The 17,101-nt window shown below is 38.9% G+C and overlaps 1 protein-coding gene across 1 annotated transcript in view; it reads left to right on the top strand.

Annotated features, from left to right (window-relative positions):
- Nucleotides 1–15,138, top strand: part of macrod2 (mono-ADP ribosylhydrolase 2) — a 569,941-nt gene extending 554,803 nt beyond the window's left edge. The window contains exons 17-20 of the mRNA XM_079856275.1: nt 1,024–1,077; nt 9,801–9,848; nt 10,643–10,717; nt 14,253–15,138. Coding sequence (XP_079712401.1) covers nt 1,024–1,077; nt 9,801–9,848; nt 10,643–10,717; nt 14,253–14,284 — 209 coding nt within the window. The 3' untranslated portion in view covers nt 14,285–15,138. The remainder of the gene's footprint in view (nt 1–1,023; nt 1,078–9,800; nt 9,849–10,642; nt 10,718–14,252) is intronic.
- Nucleotides 15,139–17,101: the final 1,963 nt, after the last annotated feature.

The raw sequence follows: 17,101 nt of genomic DNA, 5'->3' as shown, positions 1-17,101 counted from the left end.
CAAATCGATTTGCTCGGGAACAAAAAATAGATTAATAATCTATTATTAACGTTTCCATGGTGGTACTGGTAGAATATTGCATGGCTGGAAAAGGCTTTGAGCCAATCAGATTTGAGAACCAGAACAAACTGTTAACAAAAACACATGAAAACAGTCGTTGAAAATCTGACATTCTGAAATGATATGTTAATGAGCACAATAGTGTGTTTTGAATTGGTTCTGCTATTTTTTCAGCGTGTTGTTAGAAGACAGGCTTTATAGAAACCGAGCCATATAACAGCTTTCGGGCTGAGGCGCCACTGTTGTATGATTTCACACACACATATGACCATCATAAACCCACTGCAGCGAACACAACCATCTGCTGATGGACCCTGGACTTCAAACACACCTGATCTGACTGTCATTTGTGCCCCAGCAGAGCACCCAGAATGCATTGTGCGTGCTTTCCATTATGCAGTCACCTATGGCCCACAACCCTGTTAGCATCAAAGCAGGGGGAATGCAGGAGAAGAGGAGTCCTACTCAAATAAGCTGGAAGGAGCATGGCTCTCACACTGTGGCTTTGAAGATCTTCTTTTGATCAGCGAGCTCGTCCCTCCCACAGCCCTCCAGACGGAGTGAGCGAAGAATGTGGAGGCAGGCTAAATCACAGCGAAAGAGAAGAGTTGCTGTGGCACAGGCTGGAGAGCTTATATTTGATAATGGCAGTTTTGTTTTGCTCATGCCTATTCATTTTGTCCCTCTCTCACATCTCTCTCCCTCTCAGACTGTGCAAAGGTGTACAAAATCCATTAAGAAGTCACATTGAATTTAGACGCTTTAATGCATATTAAACAAAAGGAAATAGTGAGAGAAGTAAAGCCAATGAAAGTTTGGCAGGAACAGGAAACTATGTGACAGTCACTTTTAAAACTGGTTCTGCTGATAGTATTGCTTCTTTGGAAGGTGTTCTAACCTCTTTTCTGTTATAATGACCGTCATGTTCAGAATATTCTCTGTTTCTCTTCTCTGTGTCAATAGACTCAACGAAGACAGACACCAGTCAGGAGCCTGCGGATCCAGTGGAGGTTCATGGTATGGTTTCCCAACCTTTTTTTGTGTTATATACCTCAAAGCACCTCAAATGAGTTAACTCGGATAAGTAAAAGCCCATGATTAAAACCCATCATTTTTTACATGTCAATGAGAAGGAAAACATATTTTTACATGTACATTTTTTTTTGTTGTTGAAGGAAATGAATACTTTTTTTCAGCATGGATGCCTTAAAGTAGAACTCCGGTCAATTTTAACATTGAGCTCATTTTTTAGTAAATTTGGAGTGCTGTCAGTACAGAGAACAACGACAAAAATCGGTGTTGCCTACACCGTGTTATCCTCTTTTTAAAATTTGCACCCTGTTTACTTCAATGGGGCAAGTTTTAAACCTGCTTTTAGCCTCTTAACATCCTTGATGTGTCATTACAAGTGCCCAGTCATGTGAGTGATTCCTTTAGAGTTAGATAGAGTTAGTTAGAGTGCCCCATTGAAGTCAACAGGGTGCAAATTTCAAAAAGAGGATAACACGGTGTAGGCAACACCGATTTTTGTCGTTGTTCTCTGTATTGACAGCACTCCAAATTTACTAAAAAATGAGCTCAATGTTAAAATTGACCGGAGTTCTCCTTTAAATTGATCAAAAGTGATAGTAGAGACTGTTGTGTTCTGTCGTGAAAACTTTTTATTCATCACATTTTCAACATTGATAATAATAAATGTTTCTTGAGCAAAATCAGCATATTAGAATGATTTCTGAATAATCATGTGACACTGAAGATGGAGCAATGACGCTGAAAATGTAATAAATTACATTTTAAAATATATTAAAATAGAAAACGGTTACTTTTTCTAAGCAAATGCAGTCTTTGTGAGCATAAAATACTTCTTTCAAAAACATTAGAAATTCTGAACAGTAGTGCATGGGGTAAATATGGATTACATATAATATGGATTAGTATTTGTGACCGCAAGAAGCTGTTTGAAAACATGTTTCCTTTGAGTGATTTAATATGTCTGTATATCGTTAAAGTGTTTGAATGTGAAGAATTTTGCTTTCTATATTCTCACATCTTTTCCCAGCAAGGTCTAAAGGTGCTCATCCATCCTATTTTCTGCTGCTGAAACTTTTGCTGGTGAATATAACCTCATGCCCAGGAACACGCGGTGGGTCAGGTTCAAAAGCAGTCCACACATTATGCTAAGTCACTCGATAAGTTTTCACAACAAGCCCTGCTACCTTTGACAGCCGCGTTTAGTTGCTCTTAAGGTCATGGCAAAGGGGATGCCCTATTTTTCTTACTTCTTTCACATTTATTGTTGTTTTTCCTTTTTTGTGTGTGAGTTTTATGGTTTTGAATCATCATAGCTTTTGAACGTGTAGTCATTCCCATATAATTTGAAGCAGAGAAGAGTAAAACAAAGAGAAAGTTGTACTTGCACTCTAACTTCTTAAACACATTATTAAACATATAGTTCTCTCCCAAAAGAATATTTTTTGATCACGCTCTAAAGATATTTGATTGGTTTGTGTGATGAACAGACTGATATTTAAGTCAGTTTATGGGATGGTGTTCAATTTGAGTCAATTCGGTTAATTGGTTGTTCCGGTTCACAAAACCAGTCTGAATGATTCATTTATTATCAGACTAATCTGGTTCTAGACTACAACGCACTGACTCAAAGATATAGCTCATTGGTGTGGGAAGATTATCAGTGAATAATAAATCAAAAAATGTTGTCCCACAAAACTATTATATAGCTTCAGACGACTTGGAAAAAAAGCGTACAAGTTGTATAGACCAACTTTTCACCACCTTGTTGAAGCTTGAAATCTCTAGTCCCCATTTAGTTGCATGGAAATTAGCAACCAGTGCATTACACAAAATTTCCATTGATGAAAGAAGTAAATGAGTAAATTATGACAGAATTTTAATCTTTGGGTGAACTATTGCTTTCAGCTCTGAAAACACACTTTAGACTCATGTTACATTATGATTTTATCATATGGTTTTTAAATAGACAAGTGATGCATTAAAAAAAAGGCTGCCGTTCCCCTCCCTTTACTGCATAATGTACTTTACTTATCTGCCACAAACCTCCCTGCTCAATTCTCCTCAGCGCTTTCAATGTGACCCTTAAACCAAGCGACCCCATGTTCTCTTTTCACATCTTTTAAAAGGTTTTTTTGTTTTTCCAAGCATGGCCTTTTTGGCCCGAGAGAACTGGAAGCCTTTCAGACCTATAGAGGACCTCTTCTTCGTACAATGGCAGCTCGTCAAAGCACATCTTGTAACTTTAGGCAAATGCGGCCAGCAATACAATGCTACTTGGCTCTGTAGAAACCCTTCCTCGTATTTCTCACTCTTTGCTTTGAGAGGGTGGAATACAGATGAGAGGAACCACTTGGCTTTTCACAGAGGAACGTGCATGAGAAAGATCTGTGGTATTTACACTGAAGCCCTCCCCACCGGGTTTGTTTCGACTCAATACCTTTTAATTGCTTCTAATTGTTTGAAGCTTCACCATCACACAACGACGCAACAGAGAAAAAAAAGCCCCACACAATCAAGTGCCTCCCAGAATGCTTTTCTCTTTCTCTTCCTCTCCTCAGTGTTGTTCCAGAGAAAATATGCCTGCCCTCGCCCCGCAACCTTTGAATATTTACATATGAAAATGAAGTTTGCTCTCCACATTTAGCACTTCATTAGCTCTTATGGTCTGGCTCTTTGAAAAGGTTGCCCGCCGTTGTTCCGTATGAATAGACCTGGAATTACATTGATGTATGTTTAAATGATGAGCTGAACTCTACCGTTAACTCGCACAAAACGTTACAAAAGACGTACTTTGGTCTAAAATGTGGCTATTCACTTGAAGAATACAGTATTTTACATGTTAGATGATGAATGCACAGCTTGAAGACCACCCTGAGCTTCTTTACCTAAAGTGAGATATCAGGTACTTCTTACGCTTCTCATCTTTTCTGGATGAGAGGAGCTTGATTCATTATATCAAATCCGGAAACCAAACATACTGTGATGGACAGATAGATAATGCCTTCGCCTTCTGAGATATCGAGTGGTTTTACTCAACAAACCTCGTGTGAATGTTCGGACGGCTGTAAGCTTGTTCTCTTGTTCTCCTTTCAGTCGAGATCTTTTCCATTAACCTTCTGAGTGACATGTGAAAACTGTCTGGCGAGGTGCTTTTGTGAGTCACTGGTTCGATTACATTTGGCTTGTGCCCCAGTTAGGCCAGGGTTATTGGTTTGGTTGTTTGTGGTCGGCTTTGAGCTGCTGTGAGAGTCAAACGGCTTTGAGAACCTGAACAATCCAGGCATTCAATGGGATTGTAAACATTGCAGGTGCCTTGACTGTGAAAAAGACTCTCTCCTCTCTCTGTTGAAGCGTCTCGGATGATTGGCCTTCCTAAAATAATCTAAAATCAAGTCCAGTTGCATTTGACAGAATTTCATTAGACATTCTTGCTTTTTCAGGCATGTATGTCTTTGGAAACAGTGAGAGTAAAGGTGTAATAAAACTGTGGTGCATTTCATGTACAGATGATTTTCTCATTTCAAGCCGATCACTGTGAGGTAAATAAAATGTTACGGCTGTTTTTGTTTTGTGTGTACTGATGTTGTGTGAGTAGAAGAAAATGCTTGCACTCTGTTAGCAGTTTAATCATTTAACATCTGTTGTGCCAACTTTGGTGCCAGAGCCTATTTTGTGATCCCTTCATTACATGTACATGTCCGTTGTCATATGCAAGTACAAGATTTTTTTTTTTTATGTTTTTGAAAGAATTCTTATGCTCACCAAAGCTAAATTTATTTCATTTGAATTTTCAGCATTCATTACTTCAGTTTTCTGTGTCACATGATCCTTTAGAAATCAGTCTAATATGCTGATTTGGTGCTCAAGAAACATTTCTTATTATTATCAATGTTGAAAACAGTTGCTGCTTAATGTTTTTCTATGTATGGATGGATGTATGGATGGATGGATGGATGGATGGATGTTTAAAGTTTAATTCTGTGATGCTTGCCATTTCTTTGTAATTGTGAAAATTTACTAGTGAATCACTACATTTTTAGTGTTGTTTACTTTCAAGTTTAAAATAACACTTGACCCAGTTGTATCATTTTTTTATTATTTTAATTGTACTTCAACTTAAATTCCAAATCTGTATCCTGTTTGTCACCTTAAATTCAAATTCAGGAATTTGAAAGGCACTCTCAGTTAAGTTCTGAATAGCACACAACTCTGATTGAAATTGGTCATTTTTGTGAAGGCATTGGTTAACCCCTTCAACCAGCACCAGCATTTGAGTCTTCAGTAAGCAGTCATATATCATGAGGATTACTTCACGATTACTACACTCCTGCTTTGGCCTTTGTCTGTAACTTCATTGTTGGTTTTGAAGGGGACGAGGAAAGATGTTGATGCTGGCCTGACACAGCCGGTCATTAATTGTGTGGCGCAGTCGATTTATGCAGCCTAACAATAGACCCACAAGCCCCTCACGATCTCTAGAGCGAATGGTTGGTGGAGGATCTAATTTTCTGCTTGTCTGAATATGAATATGACTTACATCTGCCCCCCCGCCCCCCCCCACAAAAACACACTTCCCTCCCTTTCTCGATCTCCCTTTCTCACTTGTTTCGTCTTCCATGCTTTGTGAGTGGCCCAGCACTGACTGTAAAGATACCACACACACAAAGACACCATCAAACTTTCATTACGCCTAAGTGCAGTTAATTTCAAGGGAAGCATATGAAGCAAAGAAAATATGACAATTTATCCAAGCTAGAGCACTCAAACACCCGACTATCTTGAGCTCGCTCAGCCGTTGTGCAGAAGAGATTACCGGAGTCTCCAGTGGACTGTTGTCAGGATGAATAAATAAATAAATAAATGAACCAGTATAAATAACCAAAACGCGTCATTTCAGGCCTCTTGTAAAGACTTCTGAGTTGGATGTTTAACACCAAATATGTCATTATTTGTGATTTGTGAGGATTTTAAATCATAATGGCATGATACCGTGACTTTAGAAACCTGAAATCAGTCTATAGACTGCTGGATAGGGAAATGAAATTCAGTTGTTTTCTTTCACATTTCTGCAGAAAGTAAGTGCACGGCTACCCTCCATGTCACATTTCGCACACTTTTTCCTACTTGACAGCCTCTGGCTACTTTATTTGTTTCACAGCACGTCAGACTCTCTTCCCGAAAGGCCGAACTCAAACTGTTGTCAGCTGTAAAGCTAAATTAGAGAGCTGGCAAATTTCTGCAGCATCTCCTGACGTACATGGCAGCAGTTGGAAGCAAGCACAGGCATTGATTGAAATTCCAGTATCTTGTTTTTTCCCCCCTCCTTCTTCTTTTCAAAGGCTGGTTTGTTGTGTTTTGATCAGTACTGCTTATTAGGATCCTAAAGTGGCAGGGCTCCCTCTCAGCCATGACATTATTACATGGAAAGAGAGACAGACGGAGCGTCAGGAGGAAGCCGAGTCTCAATTGAGCTTGCAGGTTCACTCGAGCGACAGCTTTAACTTTCTCACTTTGGTGCTTGTCCATACAATTTAAATGCAGTCCTCATCTCAAAATAACTAAGAGAGCATTACAAAAGTGATGTGAAAGTCAGAATCTGTCCAGCAAAAGTCATTTCCTAAACATTCTTAAAACAAGATACTGTATATATATATACAGTGAGGAAAATAAGTATTTGAACACCCTGCTATTTTGCAAGTTCTCCCACTTAGAAATCATGGAGGGGTCTGAAATTGTCATCGTAGGTGCATGTCCACTGTGAGAGACAATCTAAAAAAAAAAATCCAGAAATCACAATGTATGATTTTTTAACTATTTATTTGTATGATACAGCTGCAAATAAGTATTTGAACACCTGAGAAAATCAATGTTAATATTTGGTACAGTAGCCTTTGTTTGCAATTACAGAGGTCAAACGTTTCCTGTAGTTTTTCACCAGGTTTGCACACACTGCAGGAGGGATTTTGGCCCACTCCTCCACACAGATCTTCTCTAGATCAGTCAGGTTTCTGGGCTGTCGCTGAGAAACACGGAGTTTGAGCTCCCTCCAAAGATTCTCTGTTGGGTTTAGGTCTGGAGACTGGCTAGGCCACGCCAGAACCTTGATATGCTTCTTACAGAGCCACTCCTTGCTTATCCTGGCTGTGTGCTTTGGGTCATTGTCATGTTGGAAGACCCAGCCTCGACCCATCTTCAATGCTCTAACTGAGGGAAGGAGGTTGTTCCCCAAAATCTCGCAATACATGGCCCCGGTCATCCTCTCCTTAATACAGTGCAGTCGCCCTGTCCCATGTGCAGAAAAACACCCCCAAAGCATGATGCTACTACCCCCATGCTTCACAGTAGGGATGGTGTTCTTGGGATGGTACTCATCATTCTTCTTCCTCCAAACACGTTTAGTGGAATTATGACCAAAAAGTTCTATTTTGGTCTCATCTGACCACATGACTTTCTCCCATGACTCCTCTGGATCATCCAAATGGTCATTGGCAAACTTAAGACGGGCCTTGACATGTGCTGGTTTAAGCAGGGGAACCTTCCGTGCCATGCATGATTTCAAACCATGACGTCTTAGTGTATTACCAACAGTAACATTGGAAACGGTGGTCCCAGCTCTTTTCAGGTCATTGACCAGCTCCTCCCGTGTTGTTCTGGGCTGATTTCTCACCTTTCTTAGGATCATTGAGACCCCACGAGGTGAGATCTTGCATGGAGCCCCAGTCCGAGGGAGATTGACAGTCATGTTTAGCTTCTTCCATTTTCTAATGATTGCTCCAACAGTGGAGCTTTTTTCACCAAGCTGCTTGGCAATTTCCCCGTAGCCCTTTCCAGCCTTGTGGAGGTGTACAATTTTGTCTCTAGTGTCTTTGGACAGCTCTTTGGTCTTGGCCATGTTAGTAGTTGGATTCTTACTGATTGTATGGGGTGGACAGGTGTCTTTATGCAACTAATGACCTCAAACAGGTGCATCTAATTTAGGATAATAAATGGAGTGGAGGTGGACATTTTAAAGGTAGACTAACAGGTCTTTGAGGGTCAGAATTCTAGCTGATAGACAGGTGTTCAAATACTTATTTGCAGCTGTATCATACAAATAAATAGTTAAAAAATCATACATTGTGATTTCTGGATTTTTTTTTTTTTTCGATTATGTCTCTCACAGTGGACATGCACCTACGATGACAATTTCAGACCCCTCCATGATTTCCAAGTGGGAGAACTTGCAAAATAGCAGGGTGTTCAAATACTTATTTTCCTCACTGTATATATATATTAAAAAAAAAATGTTCATGGTTTAAGCATTAACACATCATTCAGTATTTTTCTATTCATGCTTAGAGCATGAACAAAAATACCAAAGGGATAAGAAAAAATAAACAATTAAAATAAAACAAATGCAGATTTTTTTTCTCAAGTAGAAATATGTTGTTTTTAGAATGCTTAGATATTTAGAAACTTATTATATATTTAGATATTTAACTTAAAAACAACACCAAAGTACTGATGATAAGCAATGCTTTTTTTGCAGTGTACATTTCTGCACTGCCTCTGGAAGTGTGTGTGATTCTTTGTTTAGCCCAGCTCCCCATTTGTGGAGGAATATGGAAAAAACACAAAGCGAGGGACAGAGAGGAGGCTTGCTTCCAGAAGTGGGCGGTAATGGAAACAGCGTTTTTGAATGGTATCGCACTCAGTTTCAATTTCTCCCTCTACGGTGCCGCGAGACAAGAATGAAATGAAATCATGGCGGTGGTGTTTGCCCGTACTCTCCCTCACCTTTCCTCATCCAGACATTCTGCTGCTGCTCCATTTCTCCAATGGAAAGACCTTTTTCTTCCTTGTTCGAAACAAAAATCCATCACTTGTAGCTTTGCTCTGTTAAATCAGTAGAATTTGTGGGCTGGCCACCAGGGAGAGTGAAGCGTCTGGGTTGCTCTCCTTCTGAAAGGCTGCATTAAAGCCTCCGTCTGTAGTTGAAACATTGCCACCGTATCCCGAAGAATTGTGATGAAATTAGCATGAAAGCGTGTAGCATCACAATGAAAGCAGAGGCCATGTTGTTACACTGTATTGTATTGTACGTGTAAGATGTGCCACTGTGTTCAGAAGATGTTTGTGAGATTCTCATGAAGGTAAATATTGTTGTTCTGCAGACAAACGCTATTGTTCGAGTGCCGAGACATTCTGCAGCACCGAGTTTTGTGTGCTTGCATCATCCGTGGATGTGCCGCAGGAAGGAGATATTTCATGCTGTGGTTTGCTTTGGTATTTAGGCAGAGAGATAGAAGAGAGAAAGTTATAGAGGGAGTTTGAATTAGTTTGAGAATAAGGCTCACGCTGATATAGACTCAAGGCAGTTTCTAATTAATTTTCGATGCTTTCTCCTTTCGTCTGCGTTTGTTTTGTTCCTCTTGAAGGCGAGAGGCTTTTGGACCATATTTTTCATGTTTAAATATTATGCATGGGTCTCATACCAAAGAACCAATAGCTATAAAGTAATCTCTTATTGAAGTGACTGTCTAAACACACTACACTTGGGGTGATATATATATAATCATGTTTTGGGGGATAAAATAATGTAGTTGCTGTTCTTCCTACAGAGTATACTGAGGAATCCAGCATATGGAGCCAGTATAATTGTAAAAACCAAAAGAAACGAAAGCCACAGAGAACTTAACACATTGTTTTGTGACTTTTTGTTTATTTAGATCCTGTCACAACAGCAGCCAAGGAGAACAACACCAGCAGCACTAAAGGTAAAAACAAAAATGGAGAATATTTTTTGGCATTTTAGTCACTTTAAATTTGAGAGGGCATGTCATGTCAAAGAGGAGGGAATGGGATGGAAATACTTGCAAGCCAGATTCAAACTCAGCTCGCCTGTATGAGCACCACAGCTCAGTTTGACTTGTTTTTTGGACATGACTCCAATTCAAATACATGGCTTGTTATTTTATATTTCGTACAGATGAAGGCAGAGCTGTGTGTGTGCATTTCCAGATGTAAATTCATTGTTATGGCCTTTTAGTTACATTATTTATATGAAAGTTCGATAGAAAAAATACAGGAACCAGGATCAGAGATGTCACCCAGTCATTTCTGAGCTCAAATGCATGGTTTATTATTCATACAGAAGAAAGAAGAGTATGAGTGGATTCATTTTTTTTATTTGAATTGATTGAATGGACTTTTTTGTCTCTTTTTATTTCTGTGATAGTTGAGAGGCACATGCGATAACAGGGAAAACAAGAGGGAACGGTCGTAAATGTTGCACTTCCTCAAATGCTTGATTTTTTTGTTTATACAGAGGAAAGGGAGTGTTTTTTGGATGTATTTTCAGAAGAAGCATGCACAGGTGTATCTTGTCATCCTGAGCTCTGTTGAAGCCTCTGTTGCCTCAGGCATAGCCTTTAGCATCCGTTGCATTTACTTCAGCTAGGAGAAGCACAGTAGCCAATGAGATGTCACCCAGTGGCGTCTAACTTTTAATTCTCTGATCTTGAGTCATCCGTTCCCTCTCATTCCCTTGTTTTCTCTGTCTCTCCTCTAGTTGATGTGAAAGCCCAGGACAAGAGCTCACAAGAGCCAGACTCAACTCCAACAGACAGCAGACCAAATTCCCAAGGTAAAAGCAATAAATCAATAGAAGCTGTGAGAAACGTACTCATGTAAATGTTCCAGTCTCTTTCATTGTCCTCCTCATTCAACTAAAAGCTCACAACTTTATCTGCCCCTTATCCACATTTCCTTCACTTCCTTTCTCTCTCATTCACTTTCTCTCTGCTGATCTGGAACTGCGGAGTGACCCTGATTTTTCAGAGTAAACGTGTTGGCATGCCTCCTTAAATTGAGTTTGATGAATTACCTGCATGCCCACCTCACGGACATTAATAAATCAAACACGAAGCGTGTGTGATCGGAGCGCAGAGATGACGCAGTGCGAGAAAGCTGATAAATCATGTGTGATAAGAGTTTTGCTGTGCTGTCATTTCGGGAACCCTAGGGTCAGCTTGCCTCTTAGGGCCGCACATACAAACTCCCAGCATGCCATTTATATTCATTCCCCTTACGTTTGACAGGAAGATATTTAGTACAGTATCTTTATGTGGGTATCTATACAAACACAGGTATTGATTGACTGTATATTAATCGAAAGAGAAATTCTAAGTAATATTGATGCCAACCTAAAATTGAAGGCAAAACACACTTCAAATTAGAGCAAGTTTGCATGAAGCAGGGTGTGATTTACCGACCTGAAAAGCGTGACCCACGTGAATTGCGTATATCTGAAAAAGTTATGATGATTGAAATCGTAAAATGGCCTCAAACAATTACTAAATAAACTGCAAAATGTTACGTTTTGTAATACATTTATTTCGGGCACGGATTGCTTCTGACGGCGCCGCAGGACACCCTTAGCCTGTTCAAAACGCCAAATGCGAGTAAAAATTGCCATTGAAACGGTGTTACTAACCTGTTGCTCAGTAACTTTTTTATGCCAGTGCATGGTTGTAAGAATGTGACATGGCTCAAATCACAACGGCCGCTGCAATCATATGACTATATAGTCTGATGCGTTGCATGTTTCAGCACAGCACTGTGCTCATTTTCGATTTACAGTAAATGCTAATCTGCAGGTGTTGTGTTTATGAGTCGCTTATAATTTGCATTTGAGAATAAAACATGCACCAACAGTCTTCCCAAATTCGTAGTCAACAAAAAGAAGTGTTAAGGTCTCCCTGCGGTTTACCGACAAAATAAAAACTCAGTGGTTTAACGTTTGAAAGCAAAGAAATTAAGACAACTATAAATGTTTGTATTGTAATTTTACTGTTGTTCTGTAAAATAAAATAAAACAAAATATAATATAATATAATACTAATTATCGTGGTTAATAATAATAATATCAATAATACTAATGACAATTCTATTAATACTTTTATTATAACATATATTGTATTATAATATATTATTGCTATTATGATTATTAAATACTTTTCTTTTTCTTAAATTTCTTAGATTCTTAAATGTACTGTACAATAGTATGTATTGCAATAGTAAGATTTTGTATGAATATGGGAGAAAATGTTTTAATATTTGTAATAATAATAATTGCAGGGGGGGGGGGGTGTCCTTCTTTTTTGTCTTTAGCTGATCACATGCCTGATGAAGCGTCAAGCTAACGGAACACAAAAGAGAGAGAGAGCCTAATAAATAAAAAATATTAATTTTGATAAGATATTTGAATAATATAATATATAATTATAAAATATGATAATGATATTATCATTTATATGTAATATAATCATTTTGTATGTGTATTTATATGTGTGTGTGTATATGTGTGTGTGTTTGTATGTATGTGTGTGTGTGTGTATATATATATATATATATATACAGTGAGGAAAATAAGTATTTGAACACCCTGCTATTTTGCAAGTTCTCCCACTTGGAAATCATGGAGGGGTCTGAAATTGTCATCGTAGGTGCATGTCCACTGTGAGAGACATAATCGAAAAAAAAAAATCCAGAAATCACAATATATGATTTTTTAACTATTTATTTGTATGATACAGCTGCAAATAAGTATTTGAACACCTGAGAAAATCAATGTTAATATTTGGTACAGTAGCCTTTGTTTGCAATTACAGAGGTCAAACGTTTCCTGTAGTTTTTCACCAGGTTTGCACACACTGCAGGAGGGATTTTGGCCCACTCCTCCACACAGATCTTCTCTAGATCAGTCAGGTTTCTGGGCTGTCGCTGAGAAACACGGAGTTTGAGCTCCCTCCAAAGATTCTCTGTTGGGTTTAGGTCTGGAGACTGGCTAGGCCACGCCAGAACCTTGATATGCTTCTTACAGAGCCACTCCTTGGTTATCCTGGCTGTGTGCTTCGGGTCATTGTCATGTTGGAAGACCCAGCCTCGACCCATCTTCAATGCTCTAACTGAGGGAAGGAGGTTATTCCCCAAAATCTCGCAATACATGGCCCCGGTCATCCTCTCCTTAATACAGTGCAGTCGCCCTGTCCCATGTGCAGAAAAACACCCCCAAAGCATGATGCTACCACCCCCATGCTTCACAGTAGGGATGGTGTTCTTGGGATGGTACTCATCATTCTTCTTCCTCCAAAAACGTTTAGTGGAATTATGACCAAAAAGTTCTATTTTGGTCTCATCTGACCACATGACTTTCTCCCATGACTCCTCTGGATCATCCAAATGGTCATTGGCAAACTTAAGACGGGCCTTGACATGTGCTGGTTTAAGCAGGGGAACCTTCCGTGCCATGCATGATTTCAAACCATGACGTCTTAGTGTATTACCAACAGTAACCTTGGAAACGGTGGTCCCAGCTCTTTTCAGGTCATTGACCAGCTCCTCCCGTGTAGTTCTGGGCTGATTTCTCACCTTTCTTAGGATCATTGAGACCCCACGAGGTGAGATCTTGCATGGAGCCCCAGTCCGAGGGAGATTGACAGTCATGTTTAGCTTCTTCCATTTTCTAATGATTGCTCCAACAGTGGACCTTTTTTCACCAAGCTGCTTGGCAATTTCCCCGTAGCCCTTTCCAGCCTTGTGGAGGTGTACAATTTTGTCTCTAGTGTCTTTGGACAGCTCTTTGGTCTTGGCCATGTTAGTAGTTGGATTCTTACTGATTGTATGGGGTGGACAGGTGTCTTTATGCAGCTAACGACCTCAAACAGGTGCATCTAATTTATGATAATAAATGGAGTGGAAGTGGACATTTTAAAGGCAGACTAACAGGTCTTTGAGGGTCAGAATTCTAGCTGATAGACAGGTGTTCAAATACTTATTTGCAGCTGTATCATACAAATAAATAGTTAAAAAATCATACATTGTGATTTCTGGATTTTTTTTTTTAGATTATGTCTCTCACAGTGGACATGCACCTACGATGACAATTTCAGACCCCTCCATGATTTCTAAGTGGGAGAACTTGCAAAATAGCAGGGTGTTCAAATACTTATTTTCCTCACTGTATATGGTTGGAAGTGGGTGGTTTGACAAAGAAAAAAGTAAATAGGCTCAATGTTGGTTTCATGTTGAAACAATTCGTTCAGTGTTCTGCATTAGTCCAGGTTAATTGTTTATTTGCTAACATTCTTCATTCTGCTTATATGTTTGCTTTCTCCAAGACGGCCAAGGCGATGAGAGCGCACAGGAATGAGACGACAATCAGCCTCATAGGAACGAGTGCCGGCAAACTGTGTGAAGGCAAACATCACACCAATTTTGTCCCACGACAGGGAGTCGCCCACGAGCACTGGGAAAAGAGTTGACCCCCACTTCATTCACCATATTTCCTTCTATTCAACCTGTATTTCCTTTCCACTTCTTCATACTGATAATAAATCAAATATATAGCTATATAAAAAGGAACAAATGAGAGAGAGAGTGCAGGGATTGTGGAGCTAGAGGAGGGCTGCTATACCTCACTTGACATGCTGCTTGATCAATAGTTGTTGTTGTTTTTAAATATGGCATCCTGGTGCTGGATTTGAACTGGTTTAAATTAGGTGGATTGGTCAAAACACATCCAAAAATCATCCTGACACTTTTAGTTACAAGCAGATTTGCAATACTATACAGTAGATGAAGTGCAAAGCCAAGATTCAGACCAAATATGATTCGGTTTCACAGCCCTGTCCATCGATTAAGATTTCTTTTAGGTGAAAAACACTAAAATGGCTGTAAATGTGCCGTTCGCGCACGAGTGAGTGTGTGTGTATATACCGATGATGTCACTTTAAAGAGGCTTTCGCTTCGTGTTTGAGCTTCAGAACCAAGTCAGGTCAAACGAGGAGAACATCGCTTGATTGTTGTCTCCGATGGAGTGGTGACATTCCTCCCTACTGCACGCTATATAACAGAGGCGTTGAAACGACACGACGCTCGCAGAGCCTCCCTTTAATCTCTCAAACGAGCATTGATCATGTTTCATCTTCAAAGCTGCTCTGTCTACTGCGAATGCCTGTTAAAAAAGGAAAACCTCTGTTGTGTCAGACTGACGTGGTCGTTTTTGATGAGTGCGCTAACAAATCTATTCCCTCAAGTGTATCTAGATGCATGCCAGCATTGTTTAAAATGTTTTATTTACAGTCCCTCTCTCTCTATCGGTCTCCTTCCCTGTCACATGCATAAACAGATATCAGTTGCAAGCTCTCAATATTTTTACCAGATTGTCTCTGCATTTTCAAAAATCTGCCTTATTTCATGAGATAGGTAGTACATAATCACAGACTGGTGATGGCAAAAAAAAAAGAAAAAGAAAAAAAAAGCAAATAGTAAGTGTGTGGCTTTGAATGAATTAAATGCTAATTAAGATGATGAGTGATGCATTTCTTTTAAACAAATAAAAAATGTTTTTCTGTCTTTTGGTTTGGGTTTTAATTTGGTTGTTTGGTTTTCTTGCATATTAAATTTTTTTGGTTGATAATGATTAAAAAGTGTATTCAAAAGGTTAATTTACTCCTTTAAGTGGTGCCATACTGTATATCAGATGAACTTATGCCTTCATCCTTTGATGTTTGCTTTGCTATAAAACAACTATGAATAAAGTTATAAAGTTGTTTCCCTGGACATGATGTCTGTGTGTTCCTTTTTTGCCAGTGGCTTTTGGATCCCTGCAGAACATAGGTTCTGTGACTAACAAACGCTTATGATTCTTACACGTTTTGTTCCTCGTAATAATATTCACAATTGAACATAACTTTTATGAATTTTGAAGCATAAAATACAATCGTCAGAAGTCAAAAGCTAAACTACACCATCGTCGCAGGACTTCATCATCACTCTAGCAACTCTTTCAGTCTTTAAAAAACATTTTCGGTTACAATGTGTCATTGTTACAGTGTAATTATACATTTAAGTACTGTGTAATAACTATGTACTTACTATAGGGTTAGGGGAAACTTAAAGGGATAATTCACCCAAAAATGAAAATGTTGTCATTACTTCCTCACTCTGTATGAGTTTCTTTCTTGTGCTGAACACAAAAGAAGATATTTTAAAGAATGTTGGTAACGAGACAGTTGACGGCACCCACTGACTTCTATAGTAGGAAAAATGGTTCAATGGATGCCGTCAACAGTCTCGTCAAATATCTTCTTTTGTGTTCAGCACAAGAAAGAAACTCATACAGGTTTGGAACAACTTCAGGGTAAGTAATGACAAAATTTACATTTTTGGTTGAACTATCCTTTTAAGATATGGAATTTTGTTAGTTTTTAATTACAATACAATTATAGCTTTAATTCAGTTTCAGCTTGAATACTAAATGTTAATATATGTAAATAAATACAAATTTGCAACAGTCAGGAGCAACTTTGGAGTTCAAAATCCCAGCTAAGATTTCATTTTCTGTAGGTTTTCAAAATAATCAAGTATAAGAGAAAATAAAGTCAAGTATAAAATTTCTTCCTCGAACTGATAATTTCACACCTTTAACTAATATCCTTGTGCAAGGGGCCTGAGTTATAAAAAAAATTCAGATCAAATCAAAACCATTGTGTTATTGTGCTACAACCCTAACCCAAGTCAGAGTTTCTAATATCAGACTTAATCTCCCAACAGTGTTTTGCACATATAAATCAAAGTCACTAAACTCGAGATGTGATCCCTTGTTTTTTTAAGTAATATTAATATCTGCTCACTTTTTACAATTATCTTCTTGTATTTGAACCCCAGTAGCTCATTTCTGATGTATTAAACTGATGGCGTCTGTCTAATAACTCTCACCTGTTCTGCTCTATACAATAAGGACAACAGCCCTTAAATGTATGTCACGGGTAAACACATTTACCTCATCAATACCTCTCAGCTGACCGACCTCCACCACAGGCACAGAGAGACACATGGAGCCTGTTCACAAGGTTCTCATTGTGGTTTGTGGTAATTACTTTGCTGATAACTTGTCCCCAGGGCTGTTACTATGAATTATTACAGACACACACACACACAGTAAATGATTTGTGTCACTTTGCTT

The sequence above is a fragment of the Squalius cephalus genome (genome assembly GCF_949319135.1).
Source record: "Squalius cephalus genome assembly, chromosome: 21".
Classification (NCBI taxonomy): Eukaryota; Metazoa; Chordata; class Actinopteri; order Cypriniformes; family Leuciscidae; genus Squalius; species Squalius cephalus.
The sequence above is the reverse complement of the archived record's forward strand: the minus strand, read 5'-3'. Positions and strand labels throughout refer to the sequence as shown.